The sequence below is a fragment of the Sapajus apella genome, unplaced genomic scaffold, assembly GCF_009761245.1.
Source record: "Sapajus apella isolate SASKATOON/1434 unplaced genomic scaffold, GSC_monkey_1.0 scaffold73, whole genome shotgun sequence".
Taxonomy (NCBI): Eukaryota; Metazoa; Chordata; class Mammalia; order Primates; family Cebidae; genus Sapajus; species Sapajus apella.
The window spans coordinates 3627343-3647592 of NW_022437013.1; the positions used below are offsets into that span (position 1 = coordinate 3627343).

At 39.0% G+C, this 20250-nt stretch overlaps 1 protein-coding gene across 1 annotated transcript in view; it reads left to right on the forward strand.

The window, feature by feature from the left end:
- Positions 1-20250, forward strand: part of TRPC5 (transient receptor potential cation channel subfamily C member 5) — a 289234-nt gene that overhangs the window by 120954 nt on the left and 148030 nt on the right. Inside the window, exon 4 of the mRNA XM_032250810.1 lies at positions 7565-7963. Coding sequence (XP_032106701.1) covers positions 7586-7963 — 378 coding nt within the window. The 5' untranslated portion in view covers positions 7565-7585. The remainder of the gene's footprint in view (positions 1-7564; positions 7964-20250) is intronic.

Sequence of the window (20250 nt, forward strand, 5' to 3'; positions counted from 1 at the left end):
CTCCCCTGGACATTGGAGAGAAGTAGAAGAAAAAGCTTACAAAAATAAAAACACACATGTCCATCGCCATGAAAATATATTATGCAAATGAAAGTACCAAAATTTTAATATAGATACTACAATTTTAACCTTAAAATTGAAAGAGTCCCCTGTATTATAGTCATTTCAGACACAGAAGAGAAATTTGGGTCATTTGGCAGTATCCAATAAAACTTTCTACAATGATGAAAATCTTTTATGTATATACTTTCCAATACAGTAACCATGAGCCACATGTAGCCACTGAGTCCTTAAAATGTGGCTGATGCAACTGAGGAATTGAATTTATTTTATTTCATTTTATTTAAATAGCCACACGTGGTTAGTGGCTACTGTACTAGACAGTGTACTAGACTACTATCCTAAGTAGTATGTAAATTTCCTAAGTAAATTTCCTTTCCAGTTCCCCTGATCTCTTTGCACTCTCCCTCCTGATCATATTAACTCCTAACAGTTCCAGTTACCACTTATAATATGACATTTCATCCTGGCTGCATGTTAGATTCACCTGGGGAGCTACTTTAAAATGTCAGTGTGGAGAAGAAGGGTGTCCTAAGCATGGATATTTGTAAAACGGCATTTAATATGTAGCCAGGGTTGAGAACCTTTGATCAATACGCTGTTGAGTCCCAATTTTATATTACTAGCTCTCAATGATAAGCTTCAGATGCTGAATGGATATCTCCTCCTGATGTCCTCCACCCCAAAGAAAACCTCAAACACCAACATATCCAAATGTGACATGATTATGTCCCATTGCCCTCACCCAAATCCTTTGAATTGTAATTACTGGAATTGCTTCTGCCATTTTGCCATTTGTTTTCTATATGTCACATATATTTTGTTATTCAATTCCTTCGTTACTACCTTCTTTTGTGTTTAGTTGACTTTTTGTAATATACATTTTAATTCATTTCTCATTTCCTTTTCTAGATATTTCCTATTTTCTTAGTGGCTACCATGGAGGTTAAAATTAACATCTTAAATATATAGTAAACTGGCTTGAATTAATAACAACTTAGCTTTAATAGTATAAATAACTGTTCCTATGCCTCTCTTTTCCTTTATGTTGTTATTGTCACAACTTTTTTATATCATATGTGTCCACTAACATAGATTCATATTTTTTTCTATATGATTTAAGAGGCAAATGTACGAAACCAATGCATTTGTCTTTTAAATCATATAGAAAAAAATAGGGCTTACAAATCAGAAGTAAAATAATACTGGCTTTTAAATTTAGCTATGTAGTTACATTTATGACAGTTCTTTATTTCTTCTTATGACTTCAAATTGCAATCCAATTTCAAGGGCTCCTTTAGCATCTATTGTTGGGCAGATCAGTAAATAACAAACTTCCTCAGCTTTTGTCTAAGAATGCCTTAGTTTTGCCTTCATTTTAGAAAAATCATTTTGCAGGATATAGAACTCTTGACTGAAGATTTTTTTTTTTTTAGAACTTTACATTTACTGAATTTCGATCTCTATATGTAGTTTCTGAAGATAAATTGGATGTTAATTTTATTGAGCATCCCTTGCATATGATGAGTCACTTCCCTTACTGATTTCAAGATTCTCTGTATTTGGCTTTTGACAGTTTGATTGTAATATGTCTCAGTGGGAATTTCTTTCAGTTTTTCCTTCTTGGAGGTCTTTAATTTCTTAGATGTGTACATTCACAAAATGCAATTACTTTTGCACCAACCTAATAACTTAGCCTTAGACTAATTAAGATTCATTCCTTCAGGTGAAGTAGGGGCTTCTTGCCCAAGGTCATGACTACATGAGGATGTGGTTAATCTCACAAACAAAAGCAGGGCTCTGCCCACAGAGCATTCTCCCATCTCTATCCCCACCACCCTTTCATGTAATAATTCAATACATATTTATTGGGAGCTTACTATATGCCAGGTACTGGGAATAAAAGATCGATGAAGTTCTGGCTATTATAGAGTTTACATTTGGGTTGGGAGAGCCAAATGTTAAAATAATAAACAAATTAAAATATTGTCAATTCAAGTAATGATAAGTTCTTGAAGAACTTATCTTGAAAAAATGTTGTAGAAAAACTAGGATAATGAGATGGAGAATGATATGTGTGGGGCTTGAAATAGTGGTCTTGAAAGGTTTCACTGAAGAGAGGACATTTGTTCTGAAACTATACAAAAGGAGGGACACTGTGCAGCTTTATGGAAGAGGATTATAGGCAGCAAACTAGAGTATAAGGAACCGTAAGTTATCACATGCTTGACAGGTTTGACAGGTTTAAGGAACAGAAGGCTACTGTGCTCTTAAATACCATTGTGTTTTATACACCCACATCTGAGCATGTGCTGTATCTACAATCTAGAATGATCATCCCTATATCATTGCTATCCAGGAAACTCTATCAACGCTTCAAGACACACCTCAAATATTACTTTCTCTGTGATGCCTTTCCTTACCTCCAACAGTTCAAGTTGAACACTTTCTCCTTTGTACCCCTACTATCGATTAGAATCCCTATCACTTTGTACTATGTTTAACTTTTTTACATTTTTGTCTCCCCCTCTGGACTTGGAGTTGCTTGACGGCAAGGACAATGTCATTTATATATGCATAATTGTGTTCCCAACTACTAAGTGCTCTGAGCATGACAAATAGTAGGTATACAGCAAGCATTTATTGAGCTGAAACACTGAACATATACTATTGCTGGCACTTTCGTAGATTTTGTGGAACATGCAAAAGAATCTGCCTTCATTGAAGTAGTCAGGAATGTAGACTCTGGAGCTAGAAGCTTGACTCCAATCCCATTTCCACCACTTACTAGCTGTGGGAACTTAAAAAATTACTTAACCTCTCTGTGCTTCAGGTTCCTTATCTGTAAGATGGGAGATAATCGTGGTAACTGTCTAAAAGTGAGTATTAATTTAAATAATGTATACAAAACATTTAGCACACACAGTATCTGACACAGAATAAGTGCTGAGTCTTACCTTATTTATGAATTAATGAAATAATTAGATTCACAAAATTTATATTCGTGAAAAACAAAATACTGCAAATATATCACTATATAGAACTGTTTAAAGTCCTTCCTGAACCAAGATGTTGCAGCACTACGACCTCAACAAAGCATTGCTGAATGAATGAATGAATGACGTTAAAAAAAAAAAAAAGCCATAGCATAATAAGTGCTGGCCTGACCATTGTGAGAGTACTGTGTTCACTTCCGAACATTATGCTGTAAGAGAAACAAAGTATAACTAGAAGCAGACCAGTAGGATGCTCCAAAATCTAAAAAGTATCTAATAAGAATGATTGAAGAAACTGAGAATAGGTAGAGGGACACATTATTGCTGACATCAAACATTTGAAAGTTGTCATGTGTAATAAAGGGGAGCTTTGCTTGATGCTGCCATAGACAGCAGAACTTGGGCCAGGGGATAAAAGTTATAGGCAGGTGATTTTAGCTGAACATAGGAGAGTATTTGCTGAAAGCCAGTGTTCACCATGCAGGTGAGGAAGTGGTAAGGTTTTCCATCTGTGGAGGTACTCATTAACTGAACACTAGCCTAACAAGGATACTGTCAAGGGGACTTTTTCATTGGGCTGAGGGTTATTCTAGATGGACTTTGGAGTGAGTTCTTTGCAGGAAGTTGAAGATCTGGACCTTTCAGGGAAAGAATAGTGTCACTACATTTAAATTAGTTCTCCAAGTGATAATCTCAAAGAAGCCGAAATGCTCTCAAAATCGACATCCCCATAACTTTCCCATGACCAGCTCACCCCTGTGCTTTTACATAAAATTTCCACTATAGCCACTTTTTGGACAGCTCATTCAAGGTCCCTGTTAAAATATGATTTAAAAAAAAAAAAAAAAAAAAAGACCAGACCATCTAGTACTTGATTTGGTTTTTTTTAAAGCCAAACTATGAAGAACCCCAAAGTCTTGCAGATTCACTTCAGATTCAAAGTGACAGATATGAGATATGAAAAATATAATAAAATTTCTGTCTGTTCTACAAATATATATATATATATATTTGTGTGTATATATATATATATATATATGAATGATTTTTTCCTAGAAGAAGTATGGCTTTAAGCCACTCAGCCATTATCATCAGCTTCTATTATACTGCCTGGTATATAGTAAGAATTATTCATTGAATGTGTTATCAGTCATTCACACCTTGGATCATACAAATTTATCAGATTAAATTTACTTGTCTTAGAAAGGCCCTGAAGAGATAGAAATCTAGACAGATAAGTTTAGAAAATTTTGAAAGATCACAAGGGTTTTACCATTTAAGCTTCAGTCTTCATGACACACCGTGCAAGCCATGCACAGATACTACAACCCTCTGAAGGTACTGATTTTTTCTTAGGTGGAAAGCCAGCCTTTCCTCCTCACAGATGAAGTCCTATGCTGGGCAGCAATCTGGGATGGGATTTGTCAAAGCCACTTTGTGCCCTGGCCTTCTGCCAAGTCCATAGATTTAGCCCTTTAAATCACATAATTTAAGCCCACACATGTCACAGATTCTATTAGACAAATTTCTCTGGCCAGCAGCAAAGAAAAGAGAGAACATGATAAGCCTTCTAAGACCATTCTTAATCTTTCATGGTTGGAGAACTACATTGCGAGTGGGGTTCACTGGCAGAATGCCATTAAATACTGACAGGTTTTGTTTCTTTAGTTAAGAATATGCCTTGAGGCTTAGCTTAGGTTAATGGCAGATGAGTGCATCTGCCAAGTATAAAGGTAAAGGGTAATGGGGAAAAAACTTCCAAATAATATTTCCTTAAAAGATACCAGAAACTCCATCACTAGTTACATGTTCTGAGAATAAAGACAGAGTAGACCTAACAATAAGTATGCAGAGAAAGGACTGGCCTCTGAGCACAGAGTGAGGCTGAGGCTAAAGTGAGGTTCAAGTGGCTGCAGCTGTGAGGATTGAAACAGAGCAAGGAATTAGGCAAGTCGTTAGACATCTATATGAGCCTGCATGTTGACAGACAATGGAAGAAACCCATTTTTGCATTATTCTCTATTCGTAGTATAGAGGTGGGCATGACTACTTAACAGAGATTTCCAAGGCTGGATACCAGACCTCTCCTTTACCCTCCATCATATCATCCCTGTTCTTTTAGCCAGACAACATTGCTATAATTCCAAAGTCACAGCAACTTTCCTTATGAAGGAATTCATGTTAATATATTACTAGTTATTAACCATGTGACTTATTATTTCATCCAGGGGTACTTTTGGAAATGTAGTCCCTTAAAGCAAGAGTGACTCTAATAGTACAATCTCAGGCAAACATTTGTAGATTTCTTTTTCTAAAGAGGAATACTATGAGGCCTCTTATAACAGAGCCCGACGGAAAATTACATAGACAAAACTAATTCCAAATGCAGAAGATTAAAATTAAAACTGGACTTTAAATTGACTATATATCATCCAATTACACTTGACTCAAGTTACAAATTATCATGATTTTACTGTTGTCTCTCTTCACTACTTTAACCCATGCATCTGGCACATAGTGAGAATTCAATGAATGGTACTGCTGTGGCCTTCATTATGATTACTATTAGAGGCAGTGGTAGTAATAGGGCCACTCTAGTACCTAGCACCATGCCTGGGCCATGTTAACTATTCAAAACTAAGGATTATTTTTATATCTTTATTGACCCAGCTTCTGGCATAGCGCCTGGCACATAATAGAGCACCGATTGAGTTAGCTTCCTTCATTCCCACCTTTCCCTGGGATACAATATTCTTCTGCTTCCCCCATGACTGTGCCTTACTAAAGGGGTTGCAGATCTCCCTGTAGCAGTAATGCTTCCTGCAGCAGTACCACCACCAGTCACACCATTTGAAAGGACATCTAGCCTTTTCTTCCATGGTAGTCTCTTAAGTGGCAAATGGACAGCAAGTGTTCAAGACCATTTTTCAGATGGGGATACCAAGATTATGAGTGGTTACCTTGGAATTTTAGCTTACTTCTAATCCCTATTTCCTATGAAGCTGAAAAATAAGACTCCCTGGAAAAATAAGACCCCTTGTGTTCCCCCCAACCCATCACCCAACTAGGCGGTAACTAATCTCATCACATTTCTGTTGCAGTGCAACAAGACTGCCCTCATATTTTCGTGCTCAATTCATCCTCCAAGGATTAGCTTAAGTACCATCTTTTTTTTTTTTGAGACGGAGTTTCACTCATGTTACCCAGGCTGGAGTGCAATAGCGCGATCTCGGCTCACCGCAACCTCCGCCTCCTGGGTTCAGGCAATTATCCTGCCTCAGCCTCCTGAGTAGCTGGGATTACAGGCACACACCACCATGCCCAGCTAAATTTTTGTATTTTTAGTAGAGACGGGGTTTCACCATGTTGACCAGGATGGTCTTGATCTCTTGACCTCGTGATCCACCTGCCTCGGCCTCCCAAAGTGCTGGGATTACAGGCTTGAGCCACCGCGCCCGGCCTTAAGTACCATCTTTATGAAACCTCTGCCAAAGCAGGAATGTCATTACCTGGAAGACTGAGGTAAATGTTTGTGGAAGCTTCATGTCTTCATCTTTTCTGACATCCAGAAGGTGAGACAAGAGGTTCTTTATCACATTGCCATGTACTTTAGCTGGCAAAACAGTTAAGTAATGCAAGATACTGGAATAGGTCCATTCTAACTCAGCCTCCAGAGGGGCCTGGAGGCCTCAGGGATGAGAGGGAAAGCGGAGCCAATCACCTAGTAGATCTGAACCTCATTTTCTCCCTTGGGGAAGATCATCATTCCCGTTTCACAGGGACACAACAGGGAGCTAATGAGGAATGTGTATAAATTTGACCTGTAAACTATGAGGCAACTGCTCGATACTGTGATTTATTCTATGCAACTGAAGACAAAGGCTGTCTTTTTACCTTTATCTCCCAGAGAAAGTTTAAACACATTGTAGGAGCTCAATAATTAGCTTTTTACTTTAAAACTAATTATATTAAATATAACCTGGATTTAGATATGATACAAATAAAACAGACCATCAACTTCTTGCAAATCTGCACAATGCCACAGACCTAGAGCCTGAAGGAAATTGGCCAAAGATGATCTTCAAATTTGCATCACTAATCAGAGGTGTTACCAGGAGTATTTTCAGGCACCAGAAGAGAACGAAGGTAGGAACTAGCTTATGCCACATCTTAGGAGGTTTACCCTGTGCCAGTTACTAACTGATAACTGCTAGTAATATTATTAAGATTGATAACCTTAGTAATAATAAATAAAGCATGGAGGGCTTGAATAACTTATTGAAGGCCATAGAACTGGGAAGTCATAAAACCAGGATTTAAGTCCAGGTCTTTCTGACCCCAAAACCTGGGCTTTTTCTGTTATACTTCTTTGTAAGAGGAAAAACGATGGCGTCATTGAAGTCACTTGGGATTTTTCAACTCCTTAGCAAGACTGCCTCCATAATTGTCCACTTGAGACCTCCAGGTATCTAATAATATTTTTGGTCTTTCTCTGTTTCCTCACTCAGCTTTCTAAATTGCTATGAACCATGGCCCAACTGTACTACAAAAAGGTCAACTATTCACCGTACAGAGACCGCATCCCCTTGCAAATTGTGAGGGCTGAGACAGAGCTCTCTGCAGAGGAGAAGGCCTTCCTCAATGCTGTGGAGAAGGGGGACTATGCCACTGTGAAGCAGGCCCTTCAGGAGGCTGAGATCTACTATAATGTCAACATCAACTGCATGGACCCCCTGGGCCGGAGTGCCCTGCTCATTGCCATTGAGAACGAGAACCTGGAGATCATGGAGCTACTGCTGAACCACAGTGTGTATGTGGGTGATGCATTGCTCTATGCCATACGCAAGGAAGTGGTGGGCGCTGTGGAGCTTCTGCTCAGCTATAGGCGGCCCAGTGGAGAGAAGCAGGTAAGAGAAATTCCTAAAGACTGAGAAATAGCCAGGCACAACAGGGCACCAGGTCAGAAGCCCTGAAACTAGGGAAGGTTAGGTGGTCTGGAATTGAGAAGCTCTATCGCACAAATTGCACCAGTGATGTCAGATAGCATCCTAGAGCTACCCTATGTGGCCCATGCTGAGTTTTCCTCATTACCTTTTCCTTATTTGTGTTTGCCCATACTTAGCAAGCTAATGGTGTGTTCTTTGTTTCCAGAATAGTCAAGCCCCTTCTAACCTTCGTACACCCTGCTTTCTATCTTCAGTTTCCTCCTGTACTCAAAGGTTATATTCTAGAAAAGCAGAGAGAAAATACAGACTTGGACATTCTGCTTCTCATCAGCCTCTCTCCTGAAGCCAATACAGTAGGCTTTTAAACTTGAGTGCCATGTTGCAGATACTTATGGATGTAAGGCCTCATATATTTTTCCAGCACCAGTCAAGTGACTACACTCCACCTCCAGATGTTTGGGTTTTTGCCTCTGTGATTCTCATATCCTCCAAGGCACCTAGGTTTGATACTCTTGGGTCATCTTTTATTTGTCTGACTCCCTTGCCCCCATATCCAATCCCCAAGTCCTGTGGTTCCTTCCTTCCAAATATCTTTCACAAACTTTCTCTCCTCTCTAGTTCATCGTTCACCAGTCTGGCTCTGGTTCCCAACATCTCTCTGTTAGATGAATGGTCCCTAAAGTGTGGTCCCTTGACTGGCAGCATCAGCATTACTGGGGAACTTGTTAGAAATGCAAATTCTCAGGCCTCTACCACAGTCCTATTGAATCAGAAACTCTGGGGTAGGACCCCAACAAGCCCTCCAGAGGATTCTCATGTGCAAACAAGTTTGAGAACTGCTGTCCTAGACTAATATAAAACTCTTCTAAACTGGTCTTCTTGTGTCTAGCATGTTCCCCTCTCTCAAGAAGTCCTGAGCAATAATGCTGCCTTATTCTCCCTAAAATAGCATTATAAGCTTGTCGTTCCTGTACATCCTTTTGCGGCTTCTTTTCTGCTGTCTAAAAGTTCACTGAAAATGAACTTACGATCAGCAGATTAATAGGAGAAAAGGGCATACAAAATTTATGAACATACACATGGACATGGAAACCATACACAAAGGTTGAAACTCAAAGAGAGGTCAGATGTTGGAGACATAAATACTCTCTTCATAGGGGAGAAATGTGTGGACCTGTGAAGCAGACATTATTTTATAAATGATTCTCTTTGCATGCTGCCAACAAGTTAAGGGAAAGTGAGGGATGGGACTGCATAAGAACTAATGTTGTCTTTTTTTTTTTTTTTTAATTTCCATAGGTTATTGGAGAGCAGGTAGTTTTTAGTTACATAGTAAGTTTTTTAGTGGTGATTTGTAAGATTTTGGTGCACCCATGACCTGAACAGTATACACTCCAGCCTATTTGTAGTCTTTTATTCCTTACCACCTTCTCTTTCCCCGAGTCCTCAAAGTCCATTGTGTCATTCTTATTCCTTTGCATCCTCATAGCTTAGCTTCCACTTATGAATGAGAACATACAATGTTTGGCTCTCCATTCCTGACTTACTTCATTTAGAAAAATGGTCTCCAGTTTCATCCAAGTTGCTGCATATACCATTAATTCATTCCTTTTTATGGCTGAGTAGTATTCCATTGTATGTATATGCCACAGTTTCTTTATGTACTTGTTGATTGATGGGCATTTGGGTTGGTTCCACATTTTTGCAATTGTGAATTGTGCTGCTATAAACATGCATCTGTAAGTATCTTTTTCGAATCATGACTTTTTTTCCTCTGAGTAGATACCCAGTAGTGGGATTGCTGGATCAAATGGTAGTTCTACTTTTAGTTCTTTTTTTTTTCCCCCATTTACTTATTTTTTTGCATTTTGGGTTTTGGGGTACATGTGAAGAACATGCAAGATTGTTGCATAGGTACACATGTGGCAGTGTGATTTGCTGCCTTCCCCCTATCACCTACATCTGGCATCTCTCCCCTTGCTATCTCTCCCCAGCTCCCCACCCCCCACCGTCCCTCCCCTATTTCCCCCCAACTGACCCCAGTGTGTAGTGCTCCCCTCCCTGTGTCCATGTGTTCTCATTGTTCAACACCCGCCTATGAGTGAGAACATGTGGTGTTTGATCTTCTGCTCTTCTGTCAGTTTGCTGAGAATGATGGCTTCCAGGTTCATCTATGTCCCTACAAAGGACGCAAACTCATCGTTTTTGATGGCTGCATAATATTCCATGGTGTATATGTGCCACATTTTCCCTGTCCAGTCTATCATCGATGGGCATTTGGGTTGGTTCCAGGTCTTTGCTATTGTAAACAGTGCTGCAATGAACATTCGTGTGCACGTGTCCTTATAGTAGAACGATTTATAATCCTTTGGATTTAGTTCTTTAAGGAATCTCCACACTGTTTTCCATAGTGGCTGTACTAGTGTACATTCCCACCTGTAGTATAAAAGTATTCCCTGTTCACCACATCCATGCCAACATCTACTATTTTTTTTTTTTTAATTATAGCCATTCTAGCAGGACTGAAGTGGTATCTAATTGTGGTTTTTATTTGTACTTCCATGATTATTAGTGATATTGAGCATTTTTTCATATGTTTGTTGGCCATTTGTACATCTTCTTTTGAGAGTTATCTATTCATGTCCTTAGCCCACTTTTTGATGGGATTTTTTTTTCTTGTTGATTTTCTTGAGATTTTCATTGCAGCCTTTGGATATTAGTCCTTTATCAGATATATAGATGGTGAAGATTTTTTTCCCACTCTATGTGTTGTCTGTTAACTCTGCTGACTGCTCCTTTTGCCGTGCAAAAGCTCTTTAGTTTAATTAAGTTCCAGCAATTTATCTTTACTGCATTTGCTTTTTGGTTCTTGGTCATGAAAGCCTTGCATAAGCCAATGTCTAGCAGGGTTTTTCCAATGTTATCTTGTAGAATTTTTATAGTTTCAGGTCTTAGATTTCAGTCCTTAATCCATCTTGAGTTGAGTTTTGTATAAGGTGAGAGATGAGGATCCAGTTTCCTTCTCCTACATGTGGCTAGCCAATTATCCCAACACCATTTGTTGAAAAGGGTATCCTTTCCCCACTTTATGATTTCTTATTATGCAAATAAAGTCCCCTAGGTAATCTCTTGCAGCTGCCCTCAGAAAAATACATGAAAAGTCCATCTGGGCAAGGTGATGACTGCCAGTCTTTTCTCCATGGTTGATCTTTCTTGGTGATTTGATTAGATTTCTAGGGACGGAGTCTTAAGACAATTGCATTTCTTTTGGAAAGAAGCTTTTTTAGTCAGATAAGAAAGCTCCAGAAAGTCCCTCAGTATCCTTAAAAAGGATCAGAGAGACAAAGAGGTACAGAAAGGTCAGAAAGAGAGAGCTTGGGTCTGAAGCTTATTTTTGAGGCCTTTCCTTTTTTTTTTTTTTTTTTTTTTTTTTTTTTGAAATGGAGTCTTGCTCTGTCACCAGGCTGGAGTGCAGTGGCACAATCTCGGTTCACTGCAGCCTATGCCTCCCAGGTTCAAGCATTCTCCTGCCTCAGCCTCCCGAGTAGCTGGGACTACAGGTGCGTCCCACCATGCCTGGCTAATATTTTGTATTTTGGTAGAGACAGGGTTTCACCATGTTGCCCAGGCTGGCCTCTAACTCTTGAGCTCAGGCAATTCACTTGCCCCAGCCTCCCAAAGTGCTAGGATTACAGGTGTGAGCCACTTACCCAGTGGCCTTTCCACTTTTCAAAGCACTCAGCATGCTTAAGTGCCATATTTTGGGAAATTATTTTCTGCACCCCAACACCAATCTGTGAAGTTTAGCACCTCAATGCCCTCATGCAGCGGTCTTTTCCAGTCCTGTATTCCTCTAGTCCTTTCCAAACACCCCTCGAGTTAGACAGGTCTCTCTTCACTGTCTCTCTTCTTTAGAAGCACAGAATTAGGCACATAGTAGGGCACAAAAATACTAAATCATCAAAACTGGAATGCCTCAATACATTCTAAAAAGTAGAAATAGCACATGCCAAAACAAAAATTGCAAATTTCTTAGAAATAGTAATAATAGAAACAATCAGCATCGAATCTAATGGTATATGGCCAAAGCTGAGTTTAAATGAAATTCATAGTTCTCATATTTGCCTAACAAAAAAGATTTAAAGTAAATTTAGTTATAACTCACAGACTAAGAATTGTAATTGATGGAGCAGAAAGCAAAGACACTATATTATAGTATTATAGTATACTTCCTTGAGTTAAAGGCCTGAATCCCCCTCCGCTATCAGCATTTAATACAGAACCAAGAGAGTGGGAATTTCTCTCTTGTTCACTGCTGTATTACATCACTAGAAAAGTTCTTGGTACAACACCAGCACTTCATAAATATTTATTTAGTGAATGAGTAACATACAACCTGCACTGTGCTAAGTATCTGACATGGCTTATCCCATTTAATCCTCTTAGCAACTCTGTTAGGTAGACAGTATTATTATCATCGCTATTTTACCATAAGAACAATTGAGGCCAGCCATGGTGGCTCCCACCTGTAATCCCAGTCCTCATTTTTTCCATTTTTCCTCCATGATCTAGTGAATACTGAGGCTCTGCCAATCAGGAAGAAAGGCACTACCTCTCTAGGGAAAGGTAGTGCTTAACTTATGGTAATGAACCCACTGGCAGTGGAAAGTCAAGCCTATGGAACCTGGGTAAAGCTATTTGGCTCAGGCAGGTTTTTATCAGGACCCTTTCATACACATTGACAATGTAAGACCTACTTTGTCCATACTTAGCTATCACACTGTATGTACAAACCCACAAAGTTGTCAGCTCCATTCCCAAGTCTCTTCAGCAGTCGTCTCCTCTGTTTCTCCTCTCTCCCCGTAACCTTCACAACGAGCCTCTGCTAAATTTCATTTTCTTCAATTGCTCTGACAATCACTGTGATAAGTCATGTCAGTAACTATAACTGTTACAGTGCTGGAGCTCTGTGTTTCTGGGAGATAGAAACAAAGTTTGTTTACCTGGGAGCCATCAGGGATGTGAGCAAACACAGGCCTTCTGAAGTGCCTTTGGTTCAGATGGGCAAGCCATTTTCAGGAAGGCCATTCTCCCACGCATGGAATTCAAACAATTGCCCTTTTTCACTGAGTCCCTCCCTTTTCTCTCCAGGAGATTGGGCACAGTTGACCTCCATCACTCTTGGGAAGATAAGCCACTGCCTTCCTTGGCTTTACCATGCAAGGACTTTAGCTCCAGGCTAGTAGTAAGAACCTGTCTGCTCTATCCTTACCGCAGACTCTTGTAGTCTTCCCCCTATTTTATTCTATCAAAACGCTCTCAGATAAAGGTCAGGAGCTGGGCATAAGGAGCTGACACTAACTTCAAGAGTCAACACTGATATGGAGACTTTCATTTTTAATAAGAATCAAATCTTTAAAAATATGATGATAATACTCTATCAGGTAGAATTTTCTGCACCAAACAGGGGTGTGTGTGTGCACATGCGTGTGTGTACATTATATGTTACTCTGTGGTCTTGCTGCTCCAGAAATTTGACCCTCTTGGCCCACTTGCTAATCTCCATAGCCTATTTACTGAGGTGTAGATTTTGACAACCTGGGAAATTTGTGACTTTTGTTGGGTAAATCCTCTGAAATTAGTCTCAGACTTCAAAATTCTTGAGACAACATAAGATCTAATGCCCACCTATTTCTGGTCTATTATGCTTGCTAACTTTGAGCCACTGACTGTAGAAACCACTAGAGAAGTACTGTCAGCATGAAGAGCAAATCCAGCCACAATCCAGAGAGGAGACTCTTGTCTGTGTATACCAAAAACCAGCTCTAAGTTAATTGTTGTGCACATGAGAAACTTGTCAAAATGCAGATTCCTGAGCCCCACTACATACCTACAGAATCAATATCTTGGAATTTAGGCCTGAAAACAGAATTTTTACAAATGCACCCTCACCTGTTTCTAGGTAAGAGGTCCATGTGCCTCTCTGTATTTGTTTCCTAGGGGTTCCATAACAAATTATCATAAATTGGGTGGCTTAAAACATCAAAACAGGCTTCTCTCACAGGTCAAGAGGTCAGAAGTCTGATAAGAAGGGATCAGCATGACTGGTTTCTTCTGAAGGGAGAATCTGTTTTATACCTCTCTGCTAGTCTCTGGTGGTTGCTGGCAATCCTCTGTGTTCCTTGGTTTATAGCTGCATCACTACAATCTCTGCCTCTGTTGTCAGAGTTTTCTGTATCTTTCTTCTGTCTCTATAGATTTCTCTTGTGTCTCTGTATCTAAATCTTCCTTTCCTTTTATTGTGAAGATACCAGTAATTTGATTAAGTGCCCACCCTAATCCGGGATGACCTCATCTTAACTTGATTACATCTGCTAAGACCCTTCTTCCAAATAAGGTCACATTCACAAGTACCAAGAGTTAAGACTTGAGCATATCTTTTGGGGGACACAGTTCAACCCACTATACTCTCTATGAGAAATACTTGTCCAAACAAGTGGTTCTCAAACATTTTCAGCAGTACAGTCTTTCATTAAATGAAAACCCACTCAGATGCAAGATAGACCCAAGCAGAGCTGCCCTAGCTTAAGTGCAGGTTGGGCTTCAAAGCCACTTGAATCTCTCTGCAGCTCAACTTCACCATCTGTAAAATGAAGCTAACAATACCTAGCCCTACCTAATCCAGAAAACTGTTGTGAGAAAGAAATAAGGTTAAGATATATTCAACAAATATTTATGGAGTCCCTATCACTTGCTAGAAACTGCTCTAGCCTCTAGAGAGATAGAAATGGACAAAATAAACAAAAATTCCTATATTTATGGAATGCATATTTTGAAGCAATTAACTATTTACTTCCACCATTAGTGTATAAATGTGATCATTTTATCCTTGTTGGCACTGGTGATTATTATTTAAAAAAATCTTTGAGTGTTTGGTAAAAATAAATTTATGTTCTTTAATTTGCATATCTGAAATTATCAGTGAGATTAAGAAATTCCATGCTTTTTTAGCAATTGTGCTTTCTCGTCATAAATTCTCTATTGTAAGTCCTTTGCCAGTTTGTCATTTTGGTGTAATATTTTTGGCATTTATTTATTGGTGCCAATTTTTCTTATTGCATTGTTTCTTTTGTTAACCTATAATTTTTAAGTCTTTCTATAACCAACTTCTAAGGCTTTTGCTACACTAAACATTTTTCATTTGAATAATGAGACATTAATACTTTAATTATACTGTAATGAGTTTGGGATTCCGTGAATAATTTTTGAGAGTAAAGATATTGAAGCCAACATAGGCGTAACTGCTGTGGTATGCCGTGATATAAATGTAATTGTAGCCTTTTGTTGTTGTTGGAGTTTTGCTCTTGTTGCCCAGGCTGGAGTGCAATGGTGTGCTCTCAGCTCACCGCAACCTCCACCTCCTGGGTTCAGGCGGTTCTCCTGCCTCAGCCTCCTGAGTAGCTTGGATTGCAGGCATGTGCCACCACGCCTGGCTAATTTTGTATTTTCAGTAGAGACTGGGTTTCTCCATGTTGTTGAGACTGATCTCCAGCTTCTGATCTCAGGTGATCTGCTCACCTCAGCCTCCCAAAGTGCTGGGATTACAGGCGTGAGCCACCAGGCCCGGCTAGTTGTAGCCTTTTTAAAGCCTTGATATGCATTTGCCTTTCATACATTATTTATTTATTATTATTTAGAAATAATGTAAATCTTATAGAAAAGATGCCAAAATAGTGCAAGTAACTCCCATATTCTTTGTTCAGGCTGACTGTTTAAGAGCTTGCCACATTTGTTTATTATTCTCTATTTACATATTGCTATATCCTTTTATCATCAATCTATCTATCTTTGCCGAAACATTTCACATTAAGTTATATACTTCATACATCTTAACTTTTAATTAATTTTATTATTTCCAAAAAACAAGGGCAGTGAATTCTATAATAAGCACAGTTCGGTTTTCAACTTTAGGAAATTTAACACTTTATATTACCAATGCTGTTTTTTTAATTGACCTGACAATAATCTTGCTAACAATTTATTTATACAGTCTATTATCATATATTTCAAATACCTGTCATATCTTCTTGGTGTCTTTTAATCTAGAAAACTTCCTAAGCCTTTTAGGTTATGAATACTGTGTAACAACACCACAAAAATAATTTTGTATTATGGTCACAAACTTTTGTTTTACAACTGTATTGGAGGTATATTTTACAAAATATAAACCCACTAATTTTATGTATATATTAATGAGTTTTGGCAAATATATATAATTGTGCAACCACCAACATAACCAGATTTAAAACACCTTCCAAAAGTCCTTTTCTATTTATCATCAATCTTTGTCTCCATCAATGCCCAATGACAACTAGTGATTGGATCTCTGTCTCCATAGCTTTTCCTTTTCTAGAATTTCTTATGTGTGGGATTGTACAGTATATAGACTTTTGCGTATTGCTTTTTTCACTTAACAAAATGTTTTTTGATTTCATCCATGTTGTAGCACGGATCATTACTTTGCTTCTTATTACACTGTGTGGATATACAAAAAAAAAAAAAAAAGATATGTCCAAGTCTTTTGAAAACAAAAGGTTTGAAAAATGCTACACAGAGGTCAATAACTGTTATTTTCAGCTTTACTCCATCCACTTGACTTAGCATGTTGTGTAGTATGGAGAATCCAGCTGGCAGATGGTACTACTCACAAGACACCACCAGTAGAATAAGAGTAAGAGGCCGGTAAACAAGCCAGCTTAGTTCTAAGATTACCTCCTTCTGCCTGGCCCTGATGGCAATGGTCTCCCTTCTGCTGCCAGGCAAGCTGCATGACCTCAAAGTCATCCTTCCTTTTTCACTAGAGTCTAAGGATTTGATCAACAGGGAGGTAGAGCTGCTGGCCTCTGTATCAACAACTCACCCAAGTAATTTTCTTTCTTGGTCACTTGTGTCAATGCAAGCAGGTGGAAAGAGGCTAAGCCAACCTTCTCCCCATGGCCCACCCCTCTAGGCTCTTCCATAATTACTCATTTGTCTGTGGCAGATGGCTCAAAATTAAAACTGGTCTCACAGATGAGCTAGAGAGATTAAATATCAACAACACTGATAAGTGTTTGTGTGTTGAGATTATAGAAAATCAGCAACAGGACATTTCATTTTCTCCTCCTCCTATCTGGTTTTTCTCAGGCTGAGATTACACAGTGTGGAGGGGGACACCCAAGGGCCTGGAAACAGGTGACTAGAGCACAGAGAAGGAACACAAAATATCTAGTCTATAAATCTCAAACACTTAATATGAAAGCAGAAAGTCAAGGAGAAAATTATAAGAGTCATCCTGCTATGTATAGATAGCCTACAGTGGTAAAAAGACCATAGGCTTTGAAGTAAGCCAATTATTACATGTGTTTCCTTGGACAAATAATTCAATCTCTTAAAATCCAAATTTCTTCATCTGTAACTAGAAATGATAATAAAGTATATTTTATACTGGTTCAGTGATAAACAATGAAATAATACATGCATATTACTCAGAAGAGTCCATGATATATCTAGTAAGTCCTCAATAAATGGTAGCTAGTACTACTCTTACTCCCACTAGTTGAAGCCATGTTGCTCTGATCACCTGCTGGCTAATGTCATTATTCCTTCAAAAAATGTATTAAGCACCCACTAGCACATAGTGGTTAATAACTCAGACTGATGACCTTGGGAAGATCATTCACCTTGTTTATGCATCAGTTTTTTTATATGACAAATAAATTTAATGATATGATATAATAATAATTCTATTATTTGCTTTGATTCCCATTCCAAAGTCAAACTTCTAGGTGAAAACAATGGGTTGTGTCAATCAAATCAAGAAAATAAATAATTTAGTTTAAATTGAGAAAAGGACAGAATGACTGCATGCCATCATACTGGCCAAAGCGATAAACTGAGTTACCTCCTCTCACGTATCTGTGCTAACTTTCAGTAGACATAGCTTACCTCATTCATAGAATGGACTTGAAGGGAATTTCAAGATCATGTGGTCTGAAGTGACCTGTTCAAAGTCACTCAGCTGAGCCTGAACTGACACAAATACCTCCTGTCTCCCAAGCTACTCTTTCTACTACCCCACTTTGCCTTTGAGGAATCATCAGAAATGCTAAAATTTACAACGGAGCTGCAAATAAATAAAGCAGCTACAAGTAGTGTCTATCTAGAACAATTCATTGATGACAGAGTTTCAGCAGATGATTAACTCTATTTAGTTCTATTGAATTTTCTAAGTATTTTTGACTACTAATCATATGCCTCACAATAAAATTGAAAGATACAGTTAGTGCTTTCAAGAAATTTATACTCAGAGTAACATCACCAAGATAGATGGCTGATTAGAGATACCTAACACTTGTCCCCTCCACAAAAAGCACAAAAACAATTAAACAACTACACTTCAACTAGAGTGTCTAAGGGAGAACATCAGAATATGGCAAGGCATTGGTGAATTACCAGTGGAGCAGGGAAACTCAGAATGGCAGCATAGATTGGGAAGTAAAGCATCCTGCCTCCGCGACTCTGTCTCTCTTGCTGAGACTGGCTCAGAGATCGCATGGGCTTCTCATCATGGGGAAAATATAAACAGAAGATCCCCAGCAGCCCTCATTATTGCCATGGACACCTGCAGTCCTTGCTACAGCAGAGTCCCACAGTCCTCACAGACACTGAGCCCAGTATAGGGAGTTGCCTGGAGTCCATGTGGCTCCATTATTCCAGAGAAGGAGCCCACATGGTGCACCCTCCCTCACAGCACTATCTTGAGACTAGAACCACTCCTAGAATGCATCTTGCTCTGGATGCCAATAGCCACTGTATCTCCCCCTCTCTGAGTCCCCACTGTCATTCCATCATACTCACAGAAGTGGCTGCAATGCCACACCCCAATTGCTTGGAGCCTAGACCCAGTAGAACAGCTGTGACTCTGACACCCGAGCCTATACAGTGCCCTGCATTTCAAGGAACAAGCCGCCCTGCACAGTGGGTAAGCCACTTCCATGACTGGTGGAACTGCCGCGCATCCCTGACATACCCAGCAGCATCATTACCAGCACAGTGACATCACCACCTCTACAAATACCCACAGCCTAGGTCACTGAGGTACTTGCAGACACTGTTGACATTGATTAGAGCTGAGGAAATTAAACTGGGACTGCCTTACTGTGCTTACACAGAAGCAAAGCCAAAGCACCCTGCCAAATCAACACCATAAGACTCATCTTAAAAATCACACAAGATCTATAAATTTAGAAAAAGAGACTATTTATTTTACAGGTTAGAGCCTACAAGGTGGTCATATCACAGGCTGTGAAGAATAACCTCCAGCAAAAACCAGACACAGGCACATTGAAGGACGGGTTGAAGTAGGAGCCTTATGTTGAATGGATTAGCTAAACATATATAGTTAACAGGTTATAGAAGATAATATGAATATATATGAAGGTGATCCTGACACATGCATATTGACCAAACATGCATATAACATACAACCCACGTTCATTTTAGGGTGGAGACTTAACCATTAAATGTATTACAATTAGGTCCTATATGTCAAAAGGTAAAGCAGGAACATCAAGGCACTCAAGTGTGCAGCCTCTATAAAACTGCCAGGACCAGTCCATGGTTGGTGGTCTTTTTATCAGGAAAAGTTACTGAAATCAGTCTTTTGTCCAATCAAAGCAAAAGCGGCTAGGCGGCAGTTAGCATACAGTGGAGCTGAATTTGCTTAACTTTGCTTATCTCAAGACCAGTGTTTGTTTAGCTGCTAGATAAAAAGAATAACCTTGTGACAGTCAGAACATAGTTTATTCTTTAAGTATCAGGGTGTGTGATTTCATGCTTGTCTGACATGGCCTTAGGTCTTGTTTATAATTTGGTACAAAGAGTCCAGATCGTCCCACTGCACTCCAGCCTAGGCGACAGAGACTCCACATCTTCTCTAACCACAACGGAATAAACCAATAAATAACAACAGGTACTCTGGAAACTATACAAACACATAGAAAGTAAATAATATGCTCCTGAAAGAATAGTGGAATAATATCTCATATCTTGAGATATATGAACCTATAGAAATTAAGAAGAAAAATTTTAAATTTCTTGAAACAAATGAAAATGGAAACACAACATAGCAAAATTTGTAGGATATAAGGAAGGCACTACTAAGAGGAAAGTTTATAGCTATTAAGTGCTTACATCAAAAAAGTAGA